General features: G+C 52.9%; 1 protein-coding gene across 1 annotated transcript in view; it reads left to right on the forward strand.

The window, feature by feature from the left end:
- The first annotated feature begins 1,290 nt into the window (after positions 1-1,290).
- Positions 1,291-17,197, forward strand: part of LOC132581207 (phospholipid phosphatase 3-like) — a 57,374-nt gene continuing 41,467 nt past the window's right edge. Inside the window, exon 1 of the mRNA XM_060252352.1 lies at positions 1,291-1,495. Within this exon, the coding sequence (XP_060108335.1) occupies positions 1,291-1,495 (205 nt within the window). The remainder of the gene's footprint in view (positions 1,496-17,197) is intronic.

Genomic DNA, 17,197 nt, shown 5'->3' on the forward strand with positions numbered 1-17,197 from the left:
TCCTAATTTTTTAAAAATGCGCACTGTACACGGGCTGAACATAATGCTTGCCAACCTCCAGGGGAGGCCTGGAGATCGCCCAGTATTGCAACCCATTTCCAGACTACAGACCTCAGTTCCCCTGGAGGGAAATGGCTGCGGTGGGGGGGGGGGCATTACATCCGCGGAGGTTCTTCTTCTCCTCCAACCCCGCCCTCCACAGGCTCTGCCCCCAAACCTCCAGGAATTCCCCAGCCGGGAGATGGCAAGCTGAAACCAGGGAACAAGACCCGGAATAAATGCAAGGCCTGTATCACTCCTCCAGCCGTCGAATGCAGCATCAGAATTACCCAATGTCGTATTTTTTTATAAAGCGCGCACTGTACACGGGTGAACATAACGCTTGCCAACCCCCAGGGGAGGCCTGGAGATCTCCCAGTATTGCAACCGGTTTCCAGAATACAGAGCTCAGTTGGAGGGAAATAGCTGCGGGAGGGAGTGGCATTACATCCGCGGAGGTCCTTCTCCTCCTCCAACCCCGCCCTTCCCTCGGCTCCGCCCCCAAACCTCCAGGAATTCCCCAGCCGGGAGATGGCAACATGGAAGGAGACCCGGAGGGAAGACAAGGTTTGCATCGCTCCTCCCGCTGTCGCATGCCACACCGAAACTACCTAACGCCGCTTTAAAAAGAAAAAAATGAAAAGGAAAGCGTGCACTGTACACGAGTTGGACACGCGTCCGCCGTCACTTGTGAACGGGGGCGACGAGAGGCCCTTGGGGGCCGCGCAAAAGGCCACGGGGGAGGTTGGGCGTCCCTCTACCCTCCGCCTGGAGGGGCGCAAAGGCGGCGCCCTCCTCCCCTTCCTGCCCGCCTCTCTCTCTCTCTCTCTCCGGGAGAGCAGCCGAGCAGGCCGGAGGGCGGAGCGGGCGGGCCAGCTGGAGAGGCGAGGGAGGGGAAAGGAAGGGAAGGGAAGGGAAGGCAGCGACGGCCGGGGGAGCCGCAGCCAGGCTGGGCGAGCGCGGAGCAGACAGGCGGGCAGGCGGGCACAAGCGAGCGGCTCCCCGGCCGCCGGCAGGTCTCTGCCCCGAGGGGGCGGCCGTGCCAAAGCGCGGAGCCGAGGCGAGACCCTTCCCCGTCGGGGGTGGAGAAGGCTGCCGCTGCCCCTGGACGCCTCCTGCCGCCAACGGGGGCCGGCCAGCTGCTCTGCCCCGCTCTCCTGGGGCTGCCCGTCGGGGGTCTTCCCTGCCTGGACCGGAGCGAGCGCGCCGCCAGATCCCCGCGCCCTGCCGGATCCTTGCAACGAGGAGGCCATGCAGACGGTGCACTGCCAGCTCCTGCCCGACCGGCCCCCGCCGTCGCCGCAGCCCCCCGCCGAGCCGCTGGAGTGGCCCGGGGGGCCGGGAGAAGTGCGGCTGACCGTCCGGAGGTCCCGATCCCCGCCCCGCCAGCTGGCCCGCAAGGGGGTGGCGCTGCGCAAGACTTTGGTGGCCCTGGATGTCGCCTGCCTGCTTGCCGGTGAGTAGGGCTGCGGGGCTGGGGGGGAGACGCGCGTCCCGGGGCGCGTCCAGACAACCCTTCCGCACGTGTCCACTTGCTAAAAAGTGCCTGGGAAAGCGGGTAAGTGGTCTGCCGCACCCTGCCAGAGGTGGAGGGCGTTTGGGCAGCCTGGTGCTGGGGCTTAGCTATGTCAAACGAGGCTCTGAGAGAGCCAGGTTCGAATCCTCCCTCCGCGCCTGGAACCTGGCTGGGTAATAACGCTAGGCCAGCCCCCCCCCCCTCTGCCTAACCTACCTCTCAGGGTTGTTGTGAGGATGAGAGAGGGGAGTAAGGATAAGATAGAAGAGTGGGTTCTCCTTCCTTCTTTGGAGGTTTTTCAACAAGAGGCCATCTGACAGCGATGCGGATCCTGTGAATTTAGGGGGAGGTCTTTGTGTGTTTGGAGCGGCTCCTCAGTGGAACAGGCTTCCTCGGGAGGTGGTGGGCTCTCCTTCCGTGGAGGTTTTTCAACTGAGGCTAGATGGCCACCTGACAGCGATGAGGACCCTGTGAATTTAAGGGGAGGGGTTTGTGAGTTTCCTGCATTGCCCAGGGGGTTGGACTAGATGACCCTGGAGGTCCCTTCTAACTTGTGGATTCGATGAGAGACTGGCAACCGCTTGGGTTCCCTGAAGCAGCAGGGTGGGGAGAAAAGGAAAGGAAAGGTCCCCTGTGCAAGAACCAGTCATTTCTGACCCTTTCACAGCAGACTTTTTACAGGGTGGTTTGCCCTTGCCTTCCCCAGTCCTCTACACTTCCCCCCCAGCAAGCTGGAGACTCATTTGACCGACCTCAGAAGGATGGAAGGCTGAGTCAACCTCCAGCCGGTGACCCGAAAACCCAGCTTCCTCCGGGGACCGAACTCGGGACGTGAGCAGAGCTTAGGACTGCAGTGCTGCAGCTTTAACCCTCTGCGCCACGGGGCTCTAGGGCAAAAAGGGCAGGCCCTCAAAGAAGTCAAAGCAATGAGTTCCCCTCCTCTTGTGCAGCTGGCCCGGAGGAAGGCTGGCCTCCCTGCAGCACAGGATGTTGACAGACAGGTGAGCCAGCCAGTTCCCCTGGGTGAGCCTCCCTGCTCGCGCAAGGATTGTCTGAAGCGGCTTGGCGGTTGTTGTTTTTTTCTTGGGAGGGGGGCAGATGTTGTCAAAGGACCGTGGCCCCGCTGCGGCTTCTCTCACCCCCGACCAAAAAGTTGAGGAACTCTTAAACTTCCTGAGTTGTGATTTGCGGTTGCTTAATTCGGAGCACGTGTGCGTCACGATTTAGGCCGCTTGAAGGCTTTGGATGCTTAAGAAAGGCCGGGAACGAGGGGTGGGGGGAGCCCGCCTGATTGTGATGCTGGGCACTGTGTTGCCCACTCCGCCTTTGCCAAGTGCGGGTGCCAGCCCACAGTTTGGCACACGGGGAGGGCCTGTGTCTGTTGCTTTGAAAGGCTTCAGCTTGGAGGCCCTTTGGTGGGGTAGAGAACCACGTTTGGGGCCCGATTTGTGGGATACGGAGCCACGGTTGCGGCCTGGGATACAGAACCACGTTTGTGGCCTTCCCCTCCAGTGGGAACCCGAAACGGCCGACCTGGTTCACCTCTCCTCCGTTTTGTACTTCATGACAGCCTTGCGAGGTAGGCGAGGCCGAGAGAGCGTGAGTGGCCCGGGGTTACCCGGCGAATTAGCAGGGCATGAGCAGGGATTCGAACTCGGGTCTGCCAGATCCGAACTCTGAAATGCTGCACCGCTCTGGCTTTCCAGTTGCCTCGTGTTAGGGAGTTTGGCAACACTCAGCCAGCCCGCCCAGCAATATAATAACAACTCCCTCCGAATTCCTCCAGAATTTGGAACTTTTCTTCGGGGCAGGGTTGTCGGGAAAGCAACTGAAGCCTAAGAGCCTCTCCCCCTCCTGTGGGGTATCTGGAGGACGTGGGGCTGAGAAGAACCGGAGTTGTTGGCTTTCCACTCGCATCTGGGTGTCGTGGCAGGAGCCTGGCGTGAGAAGTTGTCGTCTGCCTGGTGCTTTTCTTTTTTTAATATCCCGCCCTTCCTCCACAGAATGTGGCTCTCCCTTCCCCACGTTATCTTGGAGCAAGCGTAGGCGGAGAGAGTGTGAAGGGCCCAAGGTCACTTGGCACGGTTCAGGGTGGGAACTTGGCGCTCCCTGGGTCCTAGTCCGACACCGTCACCCCACGCAGGCTGTGATTCAGAACACCTTGTGCACATTTAATGGAGTCTTGTGTTCAGTTTTGGGCACCACACTGTAGGACGGATCTAGACGAAAGTCCAGAAAAGGGCAACTAGAATGATTAAAGGCTGGAGCACTTTCCCTATGAAGAAAAGTTGAAACGCTTGGGGCTCTTTAGCTTGGAGAAACGTCGACTGCAGGGTGACATGATAGAGGTTGACAAGATAATGCATGGGATGGAGAAAGTAGAGAAAGAAGTCCTTTTCTCCCTTTCTCACAACAAGAACTCGTGGGCATTCGATGAAATTGCTGAGCAGACAGGTTAAAACGTATAAAAGGAAGTACTTCTTCACCCAAAGGGTGATTAACATGTGGAATTCACTGCCACAGGAGGTGGTGGCGGCCACAAGAATCGCCACCTTCAAGAGGGGTTTAGATAAAAATATGGAGCACAGGTCCATCAGTGGCTATTAGCCACAGTGTGTGTGTATATATAAAATTTTTTGCCACTGTGACACAGAGTGTTGGACTGGATGGGCCGTTGGCCTGATCCAACATGGCTTCTCTTATGTTCTTAGACAAGCTGAAACAGGTGCAGAGGAGGGCGACAAAGATGGTGAGGGGTCTGGAGACCAAGTCCTATGAGGAAAGGTTGAAGGATGTTTAACCTGGAGAGGAGGCGGCTGAGAGGTGATAGGATCACCATCTTCAAGTCCTTGAAGGGCTATCATATAGAACAGCGATTCCCCACCTTTTTTGGCACCAGGGACCAGTTTTGTGGAAGACAGTTTTTCCATGGACTGGGGGTGGGGGCAGCGGCAATGGTTTCGGGATGATATAGTTCTGCACTTTATTTTGGTGTGGTGGCTAAGTGTGCGGACTCTTATCTGGGAGAACCGGGTTTGACTCTCCACTCCTCCACATGCAGATACTGGAATGGCCTTGGGTCAGCCATAGCTCTTGCAGAGCTGTCCTTGAAAGGACAGCTTCTGTGAGAGTTCTCTCAGCCCCAACCACCTCACAGGGTGTCTGTTGCTGGAGAAGGAGATTGTGAGCCAATCTGAGATTCAGAATGGAGGGTGGAATATAAATCCAATGTTGTTGCCGGCATCTTATTATTATCACTACATGGTAATATATAATGAAATAATTATACAACTCATGGACCGGTTGCTAACAGGCCACGTACCAGTACTGGCCCACGGCCCAGGGGTTGGGACCCATGATATAGAGGATGGGGTGGAATTATTTTCTGTGGCCCTAGAAGGCAGGACCAGAACCAATGGGTTGCAACTAAATCAAAAGAGTTTCTGGCTCAACATGAGGAAGAACTTCCTGACCGTCAGAGCGGTTCCTCAGTGGAACAGGCTTCCTCCTTGGGAGATGGTGGGCTCTCCTTCCTTTGAGGTTTTTAAACAGAGGCTACATGGCCATCTGACAGCAATGAAGATCCTGTGAATTTAGGGGGAGGTGCTTGTGAGTTTCCTGCATTGTCCAGGGGGTTGGACTAGATGACCCTGGAGGTCCCTTCCAGCTCTAGGATTCTGTGATTCTAACTTCCTGACCATTAGAGCAGTTCCTCAGTGGAAAAGGCTTCCTTGGGAGGTGGTGGGCTCTCCTTCCTTGGAGGTTTTTCAACAGAGGTTGGATGGCCATCTGACAGCCATGAAGATCCTGTGAATGTAGGGGGGGTGGGATTTGTGAGCTTAGAGCGGTTCCTCAGTGGAACAGGCTTCTTTGGGAGGTGGTGGGCTCTCCTTCCTTGGAGGTTTTTCAACAGAGGCTAGGTGGCCATCTGACAGCAATGAAGATCCTGAGAATTTAGGGGGAGGTATTTGTGAGTTTAGAGCGGTTCCTCAGTGGAACAGGCTTCCTCCTTGGGAGGTGGTGGGCTCTCCTTCCTTGGAGGTTTTCCACAGAGGCTGGATGGCCCTCTGACATCAATGTGGATCCTGTGAATTTAGGGGGAGGTGTTTGTGAGTTTCCTGCATTGTGCAGGGGGTTGGACTAGATGACCCTGAAGGACCCTTCCAACTCTATGATTCTGTGTAATATATTTATTGATTCCTTTTCTATCCCTCTTTTCTCCCCAACGGGGAGCCAAAGCGGCTGATGTCCTTCTCCTCTCCCCATATTATTTTCACAACAACCCTGTAAGGAAGGCGAGGCTGAGAATGTGGGACTGGCCCAAGGAACACCCAGCGCAGGGGTGGCCAAACTTGCTTCATGTAAGAGCCACATGGGATAAATGTCTGATGTTTGAGAGCCACAGGACAGGAAGGAAGGAAGGCAAATAGATGGAGAGAGGAAGAGGCGGAAAGAAAGCAACTTTAAGTGTATTCTCAAAGCTGCCAGCTGACTTGGCCTGGAGAAGTGATTTAAAGAGTCAAATGCGTTCTCCAAGCCAGCCAGTGGGGCTGTGGGGCCTTCAAGAGCCACACAATATGTGTAGAAGAGCCATTGGTTAGCCACCTCTGACCCAGTAAGTTTTAGGGTTACCAGGTTTGTGTTGGAAAATACCTGGAGACTTTGCGGGTGAATCTGGGAGAGGGCAGGGTTTGGGGAGGGGAGGGGCCTCAGCAGGGTACAATGCCACGACGGCCGCCCTTCAAAGCGGGCATTTTTTCCAGCTGTAGATCAGTTGTAAAAGCGGGAGATCTCCAGGTCCCACCTGGGGATTGGCAACCCTAGCTGAAATTCCAGAGCAGTGTGGATTGGAACTGGGATCTCCTAGGCTAGGGCTGGCCAAACCTGCAGAGAGCCAGTTTGGTGTAGTGGTGAAGTGTGCAGACTCTTATCTGGGAGAACCGGATTTTTTCCCCCACTCCTCCACTTGCACCTGCTGGGATGGCCTTGGGTCAGCCACAGCTCTGGCAGAGGTTGTCCTTGAAAGGGCAGCTGCTGTGAGAGCCCTCTCAGCCCCACCCACCTCACAGGGTGTCTGTTGTGGGGGAGGAAGGTAAAGGAGATTGTGAGCCACTCTGAGATTTGGAGTGGATGGTGGGATATAAATCCAGTATCATCATCATCTTCTTCTCTCAGCCCCACCCATCTCACAGGGTGTCTGTTGTGGGGGAGGAAGGTAAAGGAGTTTGTGAGCCACTCTGAGACTCTTCAGAGTGGAGGGCGGGATATAAATCTTAATATCTTCTTCTTCTTCTTCTTCTTCTTCTTCTCTCAGCCCCGCCCATCTCACAGGGAGTCTGCTGTGGGGGAGGAATGTAAAGGACTTTGTGAGCCGCTCTCTTTGGAGTAGAGGGCAGGATATAAATCCAATATCTTCTTCTTCTACTTCTCTCAGCCCTACCCACCTCACAGGGTGTCTGTTGTGGGGGAGGAAAGTAAAGGAGATTGTGAGCCGCTCTGAGACTCTTCGGAGTGGAGGGCGGGATATAAATCCAATATCTTCTTCTTCTTCTCTCATCCCCACCCACCTCACAGGGTGTCTGTTGTGGGGGAGGGAGATAAAGGAGCCGCTCTGAGACTCTTCGGACTGGAGGGCAGGATATAAATCCAATATCATCATCTTCTTCTTCTTAAGACAAGAGCCACATAAAATAAACATCAGATGTTTGAGAGCCAAAAGACATGAATGTCAGATGTTTGAGAGCTGCAAGAGGAAGGAAGGAAGGAAGGAAGGAAGGAAGGAAGGAAGGAAGGAAGGAAGGAAGGAAGGAAGGAAGGAAGGAAGGAAGGAAGGAAGGAAGGAAGGAAGGAAGGAAGGAAAATTGATGGAGGAGGGGGAGGGAAAGGTGGAAAGAAAGCAACTTTAAATGCATTCTCCAAGCCAACGGCTGGCTTGGCTTGGAGAAGTGGTTTAACGAGAGAAATGCCCTTCTCCAAGCTGGCTGACGGGGCAATGGGGGCTTCAAGAGCCACGAGATTTGTGCGAAAGAGCCACAGTTTGGCCACCCCTGTCCTAGGCGACGCTGTTTCCAGGTATCCGAAGGAGTGTGGGTGCCCACAAAAGCTTCTACCCAGAAAAAGAAAACTTCCTTGGCCTTAAAGGCGCCTGACTAGATTGAAACTCACACTGACCACTGCCCTGGGGGGGGGGGTTGTGGGGCCTTCCCCTTCCTCTCTTCCCCCTCACTCAGTTTCTCCCATTCCTGCCCCTGGGATCTTTGAGGCCAGCTGGTCAAGAAGAGGTTTATGCCCTCCCCTCTCCCCCCCCCCAGTTGTGGGGAGGGGGCTGCCTGAGGGCAGAGGGACCTGTCTGGCCGGCATAACCTCTTCTCCTGACAAAACACTCCCTGCAGGGAATTCTCCCCTCCGGCCTTTTTCTGGCTCTCTGTTGCTGAGAAGGGGACGACTCCCTAATTCTCCGCCCGCAAATGCCCTCCAGAGTCTCGGAGGATTAGATAGAAGGCATCCGGATTATTGACTTCGTTTGCGCTCTGGCTCTCTCCCCAACCTGGTTCTCCTCTCTTCTGTTTTAGCCTCACAACAACCCTGCGAGGGATTCTGAATGAAACTTTGTGGGTCCTAAAGGTGCTGATGGATTCCAACTTTGTTCCTGTGAGGGAGGGAAGGCTTAGAGAGAGCAGCTGGGTGTAGTGGTTAGGTGTGCGGACTCTTATCTGGGAGAACCGGGTTTGTTCCCCACTCCTCCACATGCAGATACTGGAATGGCCTTGGGTCAGCCATAGCTCTCGCAGGAGTTGTCCTTGAAAGGGCAGCTTCTGGGAGAGCTCTCTCAGGCCCACCTACCTCACAGGGTGTCTGTTGTGGGGGAAGAAGATAAAGGAGATTGTAAGCCGCTCTAAGACACTGATTCAGAGAGTAGGGTTGGGTATAAATCCATAGTCATCGTGGTCTTCCTCCTCTTCTTCTTATTCTTCAAGAAGAAGATGATATTGGATTTATATCCTGCCCTCCACTCCAAATCTTAGAGTCTCAGAGTGTCTCACAATCTTCTTTATCCTTCTCCCCCACAACAGTCACCGTATGAGGTGTATAGGGCTGAGAGAACTCTCCCAGAAGCTGCCCCCTTTCAAGGACAACTCCTACGAGAGCTATGGCTGACCCAAGGCTGTTCCAGCAGCTGCAAGTGGAGGAGTGGGGAATCAAACCCGGTTCTTCCAGATAAGATTCTGCATATTTAACCACTACACCAAACTGGCTTCCTTCCTTCCTTCCTTCCTTCCTTCCTTCCTTCCTTCCTTCCTTCCTTCCTTCCTTCCTTCCTTCCTTCCTTCCTTCCTTCCTTCCTTCCTTCCTTCCTTCCTTCCTCTCTTTCTCTCTTTCTCTCTCTCTCTCTCTCTGTCTCTCTCTCTTTCTTTCTCTCTGTCTCTCTCTCTTTCTTCTTCTTCAGCATGACTGGCCCAGGGTCACCCAGCAAGCTTCCGTGGCAGTTTGGGGGTTCTCCCAGATCCTAATCTGACACCCTGACCCTTACACGACACTGTGCTGGGAAGCATGGTTTCCTTGTACATTCCCAGGCAATGGTTTTGGAGTCAAGTTCAGGGTAAGCAAGCCGAAAACAGACAGATCGGGGCACAGTCCTCTCTGAATCTTCCCTATGAAAGCTCCATTGAAATCAACTTTGTAAATTTTGGATCCGGCTAGAGTGGGGAGGGGGGTAGTGTCCCGGCTGCTCTCCACCCACTTTTATCTGCTCAGCTGCCTGTGTAAAAGCATTCATAGGAACTCTGGGCTGAGATCCAAGGAGGGAAGGGTTCAGGAGCTATGCAGATCACACGAGCCCTGTGGCATGACCTTTGGAAATCTAATTCAGCAACTTCTGCAGCTTCTTGCGGTACTCTGGGCATTGCTACAGCCTGCCAGGGGCACATTGTTACCCCCACAAGGCCTAGAAAAGTCACGTTTTGTAATTTTTTTTTGATGCAAACTGAGATTTACAGGAAATTGATTCTTGCTTGCGTGGAATTATGACGCATGTCAAGCACCGATTTCTCCCATGGTGGTAGGGTTGCCAAGTCCAATTCAAGAAATATCTGGGGACTTTGGGGGTGGAGCCAAGAGGCTTTGGGGGTGGAGCCAGGAGCAAGGCTGTGACAAGCGTGATTGAACTCCAAAGGGAGTTCTGGCCACCGCATTGAAGGGGACCGCACACCTTTTTAAAGGCCTTCCTTTCAAAGGAAATAATGAAAGATAGGGGCACCTTTTGGGGGTCATAGAATTGGACCCCCTGGTCCAATCCTTTTGGAACTTGGGTGTTTTGGGGAGAGGCACTGGATCCTATACTGAAAATTTCGTGCCTCTACCTCAAACAACAGCCTTCCCCAGAGCCCCAGATACCTGCGGATCAATTCCCCATTATTTCCTATGGGAATAAGTCTCCATAGGGAATAATGGAGTTCCCAGCAGACATCCCCCCCCTGAAACGGAGGGAGGGCCTCCAAACTGGGGGATCCCCTGCCCCCACCTGGGGATTGGCAACCCTTATAATGACACATGCCAAGCACAGATTTCTCCCATGGTGGTGTTAGTGCATTGGAAAGAGGTTTCAGCAGGCAGAATCTCACAGGAGCGTCTAAATTTTCTTGTGCTCTTTCTTTCTTACTGCACACCCCCCCCCCCAAAAAAAACCTTGCTGCTGGGTTCCATTGTTCAACCACCACCACCACCCCCGTGAGAATGTTGCTGGACACTTTAAGATTTGACAAACTTTCTAATGTTTTCCCCCCACAAAAAAATGAAAAAAACCCAAAACCTATAAAGCAGACAGATGGAAATCTTTCTCTTGCCTCTATGGCCACAGAGGAGAAAGTAATTTAAAAAGTATGATGGGAGGAAGGTTTTATTATTACAGTTATAATTTAAGAAGCATTTCAAGGTAGATTCTGATATAATTTAGTACGCCTTCCAGTGATCTCGGGGGGGTGTGTGTGTGGCATATGTAAATGAGTTATGCATATATGTTGTGCTATTGAGCTCCGGCACTTCTTTTTCTAGAGCCAGTTTGGTGTAGTGGTTAGGTGTGCGGACTCTTATTTGGGAGAACCGGGTTTGATTCCCCCCCTCCTCCACTTGCACCTGCTGGAATGACCTTGAGTCAGCCGTAGCTATCACAGGAGTTGTCTTTGAAAGCGCAGCTGCTGTAAGAGCTCTCTCAGCCCCACCTACCTCACAGGGTGTCTGTTGTGTGTGGGGGAGGAAGGTAAAGCAGATTGTGAGCTGCTCAGAGACTCTGAGATTCAGAGTAGAGGGTGGGATATAAATCCTATTTCTTCTCCTCCTCCTCCTCCTCCTTCTTCTCCTTCTTCTCTTTCTTCTTCTCCTCCTCCTCCTTCTTCTTCTTCATGCCTCCTGGGTTTCAGAAAACGCCAGGATGACTCTGCAGCTAGTGAGCTAGGTGCAAATTCAGGTCATCTGGTTCATTTCCGTCCCGGTCTTTTAGAATCATCTTTTGGCAGTGTTCCAGCAGGAAGTAGGGGTGAAGAGGAGGGCAGAGGAGGTGCTGAGCACATGGGAAGGAAGTGCTTTAGACTAATCAGAGTTTTGTAAACTGTGGCAAGTGAAGGCATTTTAAGGGCATTGATGGGAACCAGGGGTTTCCAAATGGAAAAAATGTGCTGCATTCAAAAAGAGAAGGCAAAGGTGGTGCTGAACATGGTGGAAAGGAAGTGGTTTAGACTAATAAAATTTCTGGAGTCTGTGGTAAGTGAAGGCATTTTAGGGGCATTAATGGCAACTGATTGTTTCTGAAAGGAAAATGTGGTGAATTCATAAAGAGAAGGCGATACTGAGCATGGTGAAAAGGGAGTGCTTTAGATTAGTCAGATTTCTGGGAACGGTGGGAAAGTGAAGGCATTTTAGGAGCATTAATGGCAATTGAGTGTTCTTTAAAGGAAAAAAGTGCAGTGAATTCAGAAAGTCTAGTGGCTTGGTTTGGTCGCTGTCCTGAAAACCATCTCATGCCTCAGAGCATTTCAAGAAACCGAAAGCTTTGAGAAGATTATTCATCCACTCTTTTCACCTCGGTGGAAGCCATGGAAATGGCCAGAATCCGTCTCTTCATCAGAGCACAGCGACAAGAGTTGGGCAGCGTTCAGCAACCTTTTATAAAACAAGAGCCAAGTTATATCCAAGTGAGAGGTCAACAAAGAGGCAGTAGAAGAAAGCTCCTCTGCATAACTGAAAGAGGGCCGTGGCTCAGTGGCAGAGCCTCTGCTTGGCATGCAGAAGGTCCCAGGTTCAATCCCCGGCATCTCCAGTTAGAACCAGGCAGGAGGTGATGGGAAATACCTTGACCTGAGACCCTGGCTCAGTGGCAGAGCCTCTGCTTGGCATGCAGAAGGTCCCAGGTTCAATCCCCGGCATCTCCAGTTGAAAGGACCAGGCAGGAGGTGATGGGAAAGACCTTGACCTGAGACCCTGGCTCAGTGGCAGAGCCTCTGCTTGGCATGCAGAAGGTCCCAGGTTCAATCCCCGGCATCTCCAGTTAAAAGGACCAGGCAGGAGGGGATGGGAAAGACCTTGACCTGAGACCCTGGCTCAGTGGCAGAGTCTCTGCTTGGCATGCAGAAGGTTCCAGGTTCAATCCCCGGCATCTCCAGTTCAAAGGACCAGGCAGGAGGTGATGAGAAAGACCTTGACCAGAGACCCTGGCTCAGTGGCAGAGCCTCTGCTTGGCATGCAGAAGGTCCCAGGTTCAATCCCCAGCTTTTAGTATAGGATGGGGGATAAATCCATTTCTTCTTCTTCTTCTTCTTCTCCTTCTTCTCCTTCTTTGTCTTCTTCTTCTTCTTGGATCAAGGGGTCCAATTTACAGATTCACATGTCCATACAACTAACCATCCCTAACAGCCGACAAGTGGGATAATTGTCTTTAAAATTTCTGCAGCCCAAACTCTGGTTGTCACAAGTCCGTGGTTTGGAAGCAGCACGCACAATAAGTTATACAAGGAGCGTGCTATGCATGATTCACACCTCTTTCATTTCCTTTTCAGTAAAGGCTGTTCCCTTAGTTCTATAAAAAACTTAGCTCACCATTCCCTTCACATACTGCGTATTGTTGGAACTCTCTGTCTGGGGCAGTGATGCTCTGTATTCTTGGTGCTTGGGGGGGCACAGTGGAAAGGCTTCTAGCGTCCTGGCCCCACTGGTGGACCTCCTGATTGCACTTGGGTTTTTTGGCCACTGTGTGACACAGAGTGTTTGACTGGAGGTGCCATTGGCCTGATCCAGCATGGCTTCTCTTATGTTCATATGTTCTCGCACCCTAAACACTTCTCTAGCATTTGGGTCTCTACCAAGGAGATTAGATAGATTTATGGGGGATATCAATGCCTACTCACCATGGTGACTGAGGGGAACCTCCACATTCAGGGAAAGTCAACCTCTGAATCCCAGAGCCAGGAGGCTACACCAGGGGAAGGCCTCAGCCTCTCTGCCCAGTTGTTGGCCCTCCAGAGGAACTGGTTGGCCACTGTGTGAGACAGGAGGCTGGACTAGATGGACCCTCCCTGGTCTGACCCAGCAGGGCTCTTCTGATGTTCTTCTCAGGGGAAGGCCTCAGCCTCTCTGCCCTGTTGCTGGCCCTCCAGAGGAACTGGTTGGTCACTGTGTGAGACAGGAGGCTGGACTAGATGGACCCTCCCTGGTCTGACCCAGCAGGGCTCTTCTGATGTTCTTCTCAGGGGAAGGCCTCGGCCTCTGTGCCCTGTTGTTGGTCCTCCAGAGGACCTGGCTGGCCACTGTGTGAGACAGGAGGATGGACTAAAAGGACCCTCACTGGTCTGATCCAGCAGGGCTCTTCTGCTGTTCTTCTCAGGGGAAGGCCTCGGCCTCTCTGTCCTCTTGTTGGCCCTCCAGAGGAACTGGTTGGCCTCTGTGTGAGACAGGAGGATGGACTAGAAGGACCCTCACTTGTTGGATCCAGCAAGGCTCTTGATATTTTTAAAAGTTTGGCTTTGGAGCCGTGGGGTGTGTGTCTTTTTTGTCCTTTCACTCGCTTTCCTTGTTCAATCTGGGGCACTGTTTGCATTGCAGAAATCCTGGCTGAATTCAGAACTAGGAACTTTTTTTTTTCATGGGGGAGACTCTGCCAAATTGATGCTTGCCAGCTTCTGGGAACTGGAAAGGGAGGAAGCCGAAACGTGATCCGATTTCAAACGCGTCCACGGCTTTGAGGCTTTCCATAGGAATCTTCTGTCTCTATGAGTTGTGGGGGGGAGGGAGGGGGGCACTGGTGTGGATTCAGGAGGTGGCCACGCATGCTGAACGGTGGGAGTCAGCAGTCCAGAGAATCCACACCAGAGGCCCTTCTCTGCATTTTGCAGCATCTTCTGTGGTGTGGGGGAAAGAAAAAAGGAAAGGTCCCCTGTGCAAACACCAGTCGTTTCCGACTCTGGGGTGACGTTGCTTTCACAACGTTTTCACGGCAGACTTTCTACGGGGTGGTTTGCCATTGCCTTCCCCAGTCATCTCCACTTTCCCCCCAGCAAGCTGGGGACTCATTTGACTGACCTTGGAAGGATGGAAGGCTGAGTCAACCTCGAGCCGGCTACCTGAAAACCCAGCTTCCACCGGGGATCGAACTCAGGTCTGGAGCAGAGCTTAGGACTGCAGTACTGCAGCCACGGGGTTAATCACTCCATTAGGGTTTCCAGGTCCCACTCAGGAAATATCTGGGGGTGGAGCCAGAAGACTTTGGGGGTGGAGTCAGGAGCATGGGTGTGACAAGCATGATTGAAGAAGATGATAATAAAAAACTTAGCTCACCATTCCCTTCACATACTGCAAAGATGATATTGGATTTATATCCTGCCTGTCACTGAATCTCAGAGTCTCAGAGCAGCTCACAATCTCCTTTACCTCCCCTCCCCTCCCCCGCAACAGACCCCTCCCCCCCCCGCCCCCCGTGAGAAGAGTTCCAATCTCTGCTCTGCCCTGGAAGCTTGCTGGGTAACCTTGGACAGTTCATTCATTCTCAGCCTAGCCTACCTCCCTGGGTTGTTGTTGTGCATTTAATGTGGAGAAGACGGGGGGAAGGTTGCAAGCCATTTGTGGCCCCCATGAGGGAGAAAAGGGAGGTACAAATATCTAAATAAATAAGCAAAACACCACTAAAATGCCTCTGCCCAGTTTTCAAGGAGCTTTTCTGGATTTCTGACTGTCTGCTGGGACATTGAGCATGAGTTTGAGAGCCAGTTTGGTGTCGTGGTGAAGTGCGCGGACTCTTATCGGGGAGAACCAGGTTTGATTCCCCACTCCTCCATTTGCAGCAGCTGGGTCAACCATAGCTCTCTCACAGAGCTCTCCTTGAAAGGGCAGCTTCTGTCCGAGCTCTCTCAGCCCCACCCACCTCACAGGGTGTCTGTTGTGGGGGAGGAAGGTAAAGGAGTCTGTAAGCCGCTCTGAGTCTCTGAGATTCAGAGTGGAAGGTGGGATATAAATCCAATTTTCTTCTTCTTCCTCCTCCTCCAATGGTTGAACTACGGCCTGGGAGACCCAGGTTTGAATCCCCAAGGCCGGATCTGGGGGAGGGGGCAGAGGGGGGTGCTTGTCGCAGGCTTCACTGGAGGCAGGGGACGCCAAATTGGGTATGGAGTCCATTCTATTCTATAAGCCCATAAGGGGTGCCATTTTTTAATTTTGCCCCCCCCCCCCAAAAAACATGTAGATCTGGTCCTGTGAATCCTGTGAATCCTGCCCTGGGCCTGCTTCGGCGAGGAGAGCGGGGCATAAATAAAATTTATTATTATTATTATTTTGCCCTGGGAACCCAGTGGGTGACCTTGGGCCAGTCACACCCTCTCAGCCTGACCTACCTCGCAGAGGTGCTGTGAGGATAAAACGGAGGAGAGGAGAATGATGCCTGCCTCTTTGGTTCCCACAGGGAGCGTTAACACAGGTTGCTCATACCCTGACAACCTTGTTGGTCTCTAAGGTGCTCCTGGATTCGAATCTCGCTATCCTTTGCTAATTGTAGCTTTTTTAATGTCAAAAGGTTCCCCACCACCTGTAGCCGCAGCTGCTGCCAGCTGTGAATTGCGTGGCTATATCTGACAAGCGTCCCTTTTGTTACGAATCAACAGGTGGCGGGGGGGGGGGGGGGCGTCCTTTGCGCTTTGAAGGAAAGCGGTCACAGTTTGGGGTGGGAGGAAATCTGCATTCTGCAGCCGGATCCGTTATGGAAATTACCAGGGCTTTATTTGTAGGAGGAACTCCTTTGCATATTAGGCCATGCGTCCCTGCTGCAGCCAATCCCCCTAGAGCTGACCGTAGGCCCTGTAAGAAGAGCCCTGGAAGCTCTCGGAGGACTGGCTACATCAGGGATATTATGCAGGGGTGGAATTCTAGCAAGAGCTCCTTTGCATATTAGGCCACACCCCCTGATGTAGCCAATCCTCCTGGAGCTTCCAGTAGGCCCTGTAAGAACAGCCCAGTAAGCTCTTGGAAGATTGGCTACATCTGGGGTGTGTGGCCTAATAGGCAGAGGAGCTCCTGCTACAAACCTCCCCCTTGCAAATTACATATGTAATTAATTTATTTTGCCCAGTCTGGTGTAGTGGTGAAGTGTGCGGACTCTTATCTGGGAGAACTGGGTTTGATTCCCCACTCCTCCACTTGCAGCTGCTGGAATGGCCTTGGGTCAGCCAGAGCTCTCTTATCTGGGAGAACCGGGTTTGATTCCCCACTCCTCCACTTGCACCTGCTGGAATGGCCTTGGGTCAGCCAGAGCTCTCTTATCTGGGAGAACTGGGTTTGATTCCCCACTCCTCCACTTGCACCTGCTGGAATGGCCTTGGGTCAGCCAGAGCTCTCTTCTCTAGGAGAACTGGGTTGGATTCCCCACTCCTCCACATGCAGCTGCTGGAATGGCCTTGGATCAGCCAGAGCTCTCTTATCTGGGAGAACCGGGTTTGATTCCCCACTTCTCCACTTGCAGCTGCTGGAATGGCCTTGGGTCAGCCAGAGCTCTCTTCTCTAGGAGAACTGGGTTGGATTCCCCACTCCTCCACATGCAGCTGCTGGAATGGCCTTGGGTCAGCCAGAGCTCTCTTCTCTGGGAGAACCAGGTTGGATTCCCCACTCCTCCACTTGCACCTGCTGGAATGGCCTTGGGTCAGCCAGAGCTCTCTTATCTGGGAGAACCGGGTTTGATTCCCCACTCCTCCACTTGCACCTGCTGGAATGGCCTTGGGTCAGCCAGAGCTCTCTTATCTGGGAGAACCGGGTTTGATTCCCCACTCCTTCACTTGCACCTGCTGGAATGGCCTTGGGTCAGCCAGAGCTCTCTTTTCTGGGAGAACCGGGTTTGATTCCCCACTCCTCCACTTGCACCTGCTACCATGGCCTTGGGTCATCTGGCAGAGGTTGTCCTTGAAAGGGCAGCTGCTGTGAGACCCCTCTCCAGCCCCACCCACCTCACAGGGTGTCTGTTGTGGGAGAGAAAGGGAAAGGAGATTGTGAGCTGCTCTGAGACTCTTCGGAGTGGAGGGCGGGATATAAATCCAATATCATCATCATCTTCTTCTTCCTGACATAAAGAAGATGCAGAGTCCAGAGAGAGATTTCAGAAAATGGAGTATGCTAATC

This window comes from Heteronotia binoei, chromosome 13 (genome assembly GCF_032191835.1).
Source record: "Heteronotia binoei isolate CCM8104 ecotype False Entrance Well chromosome 13, APGP_CSIRO_Hbin_v1, whole genome shotgun sequence".
NCBI lineage: Eukaryota > Metazoa > Chordata > Lepidosauria > Squamata > Gekkonidae > Heteronotia > Heteronotia binoei.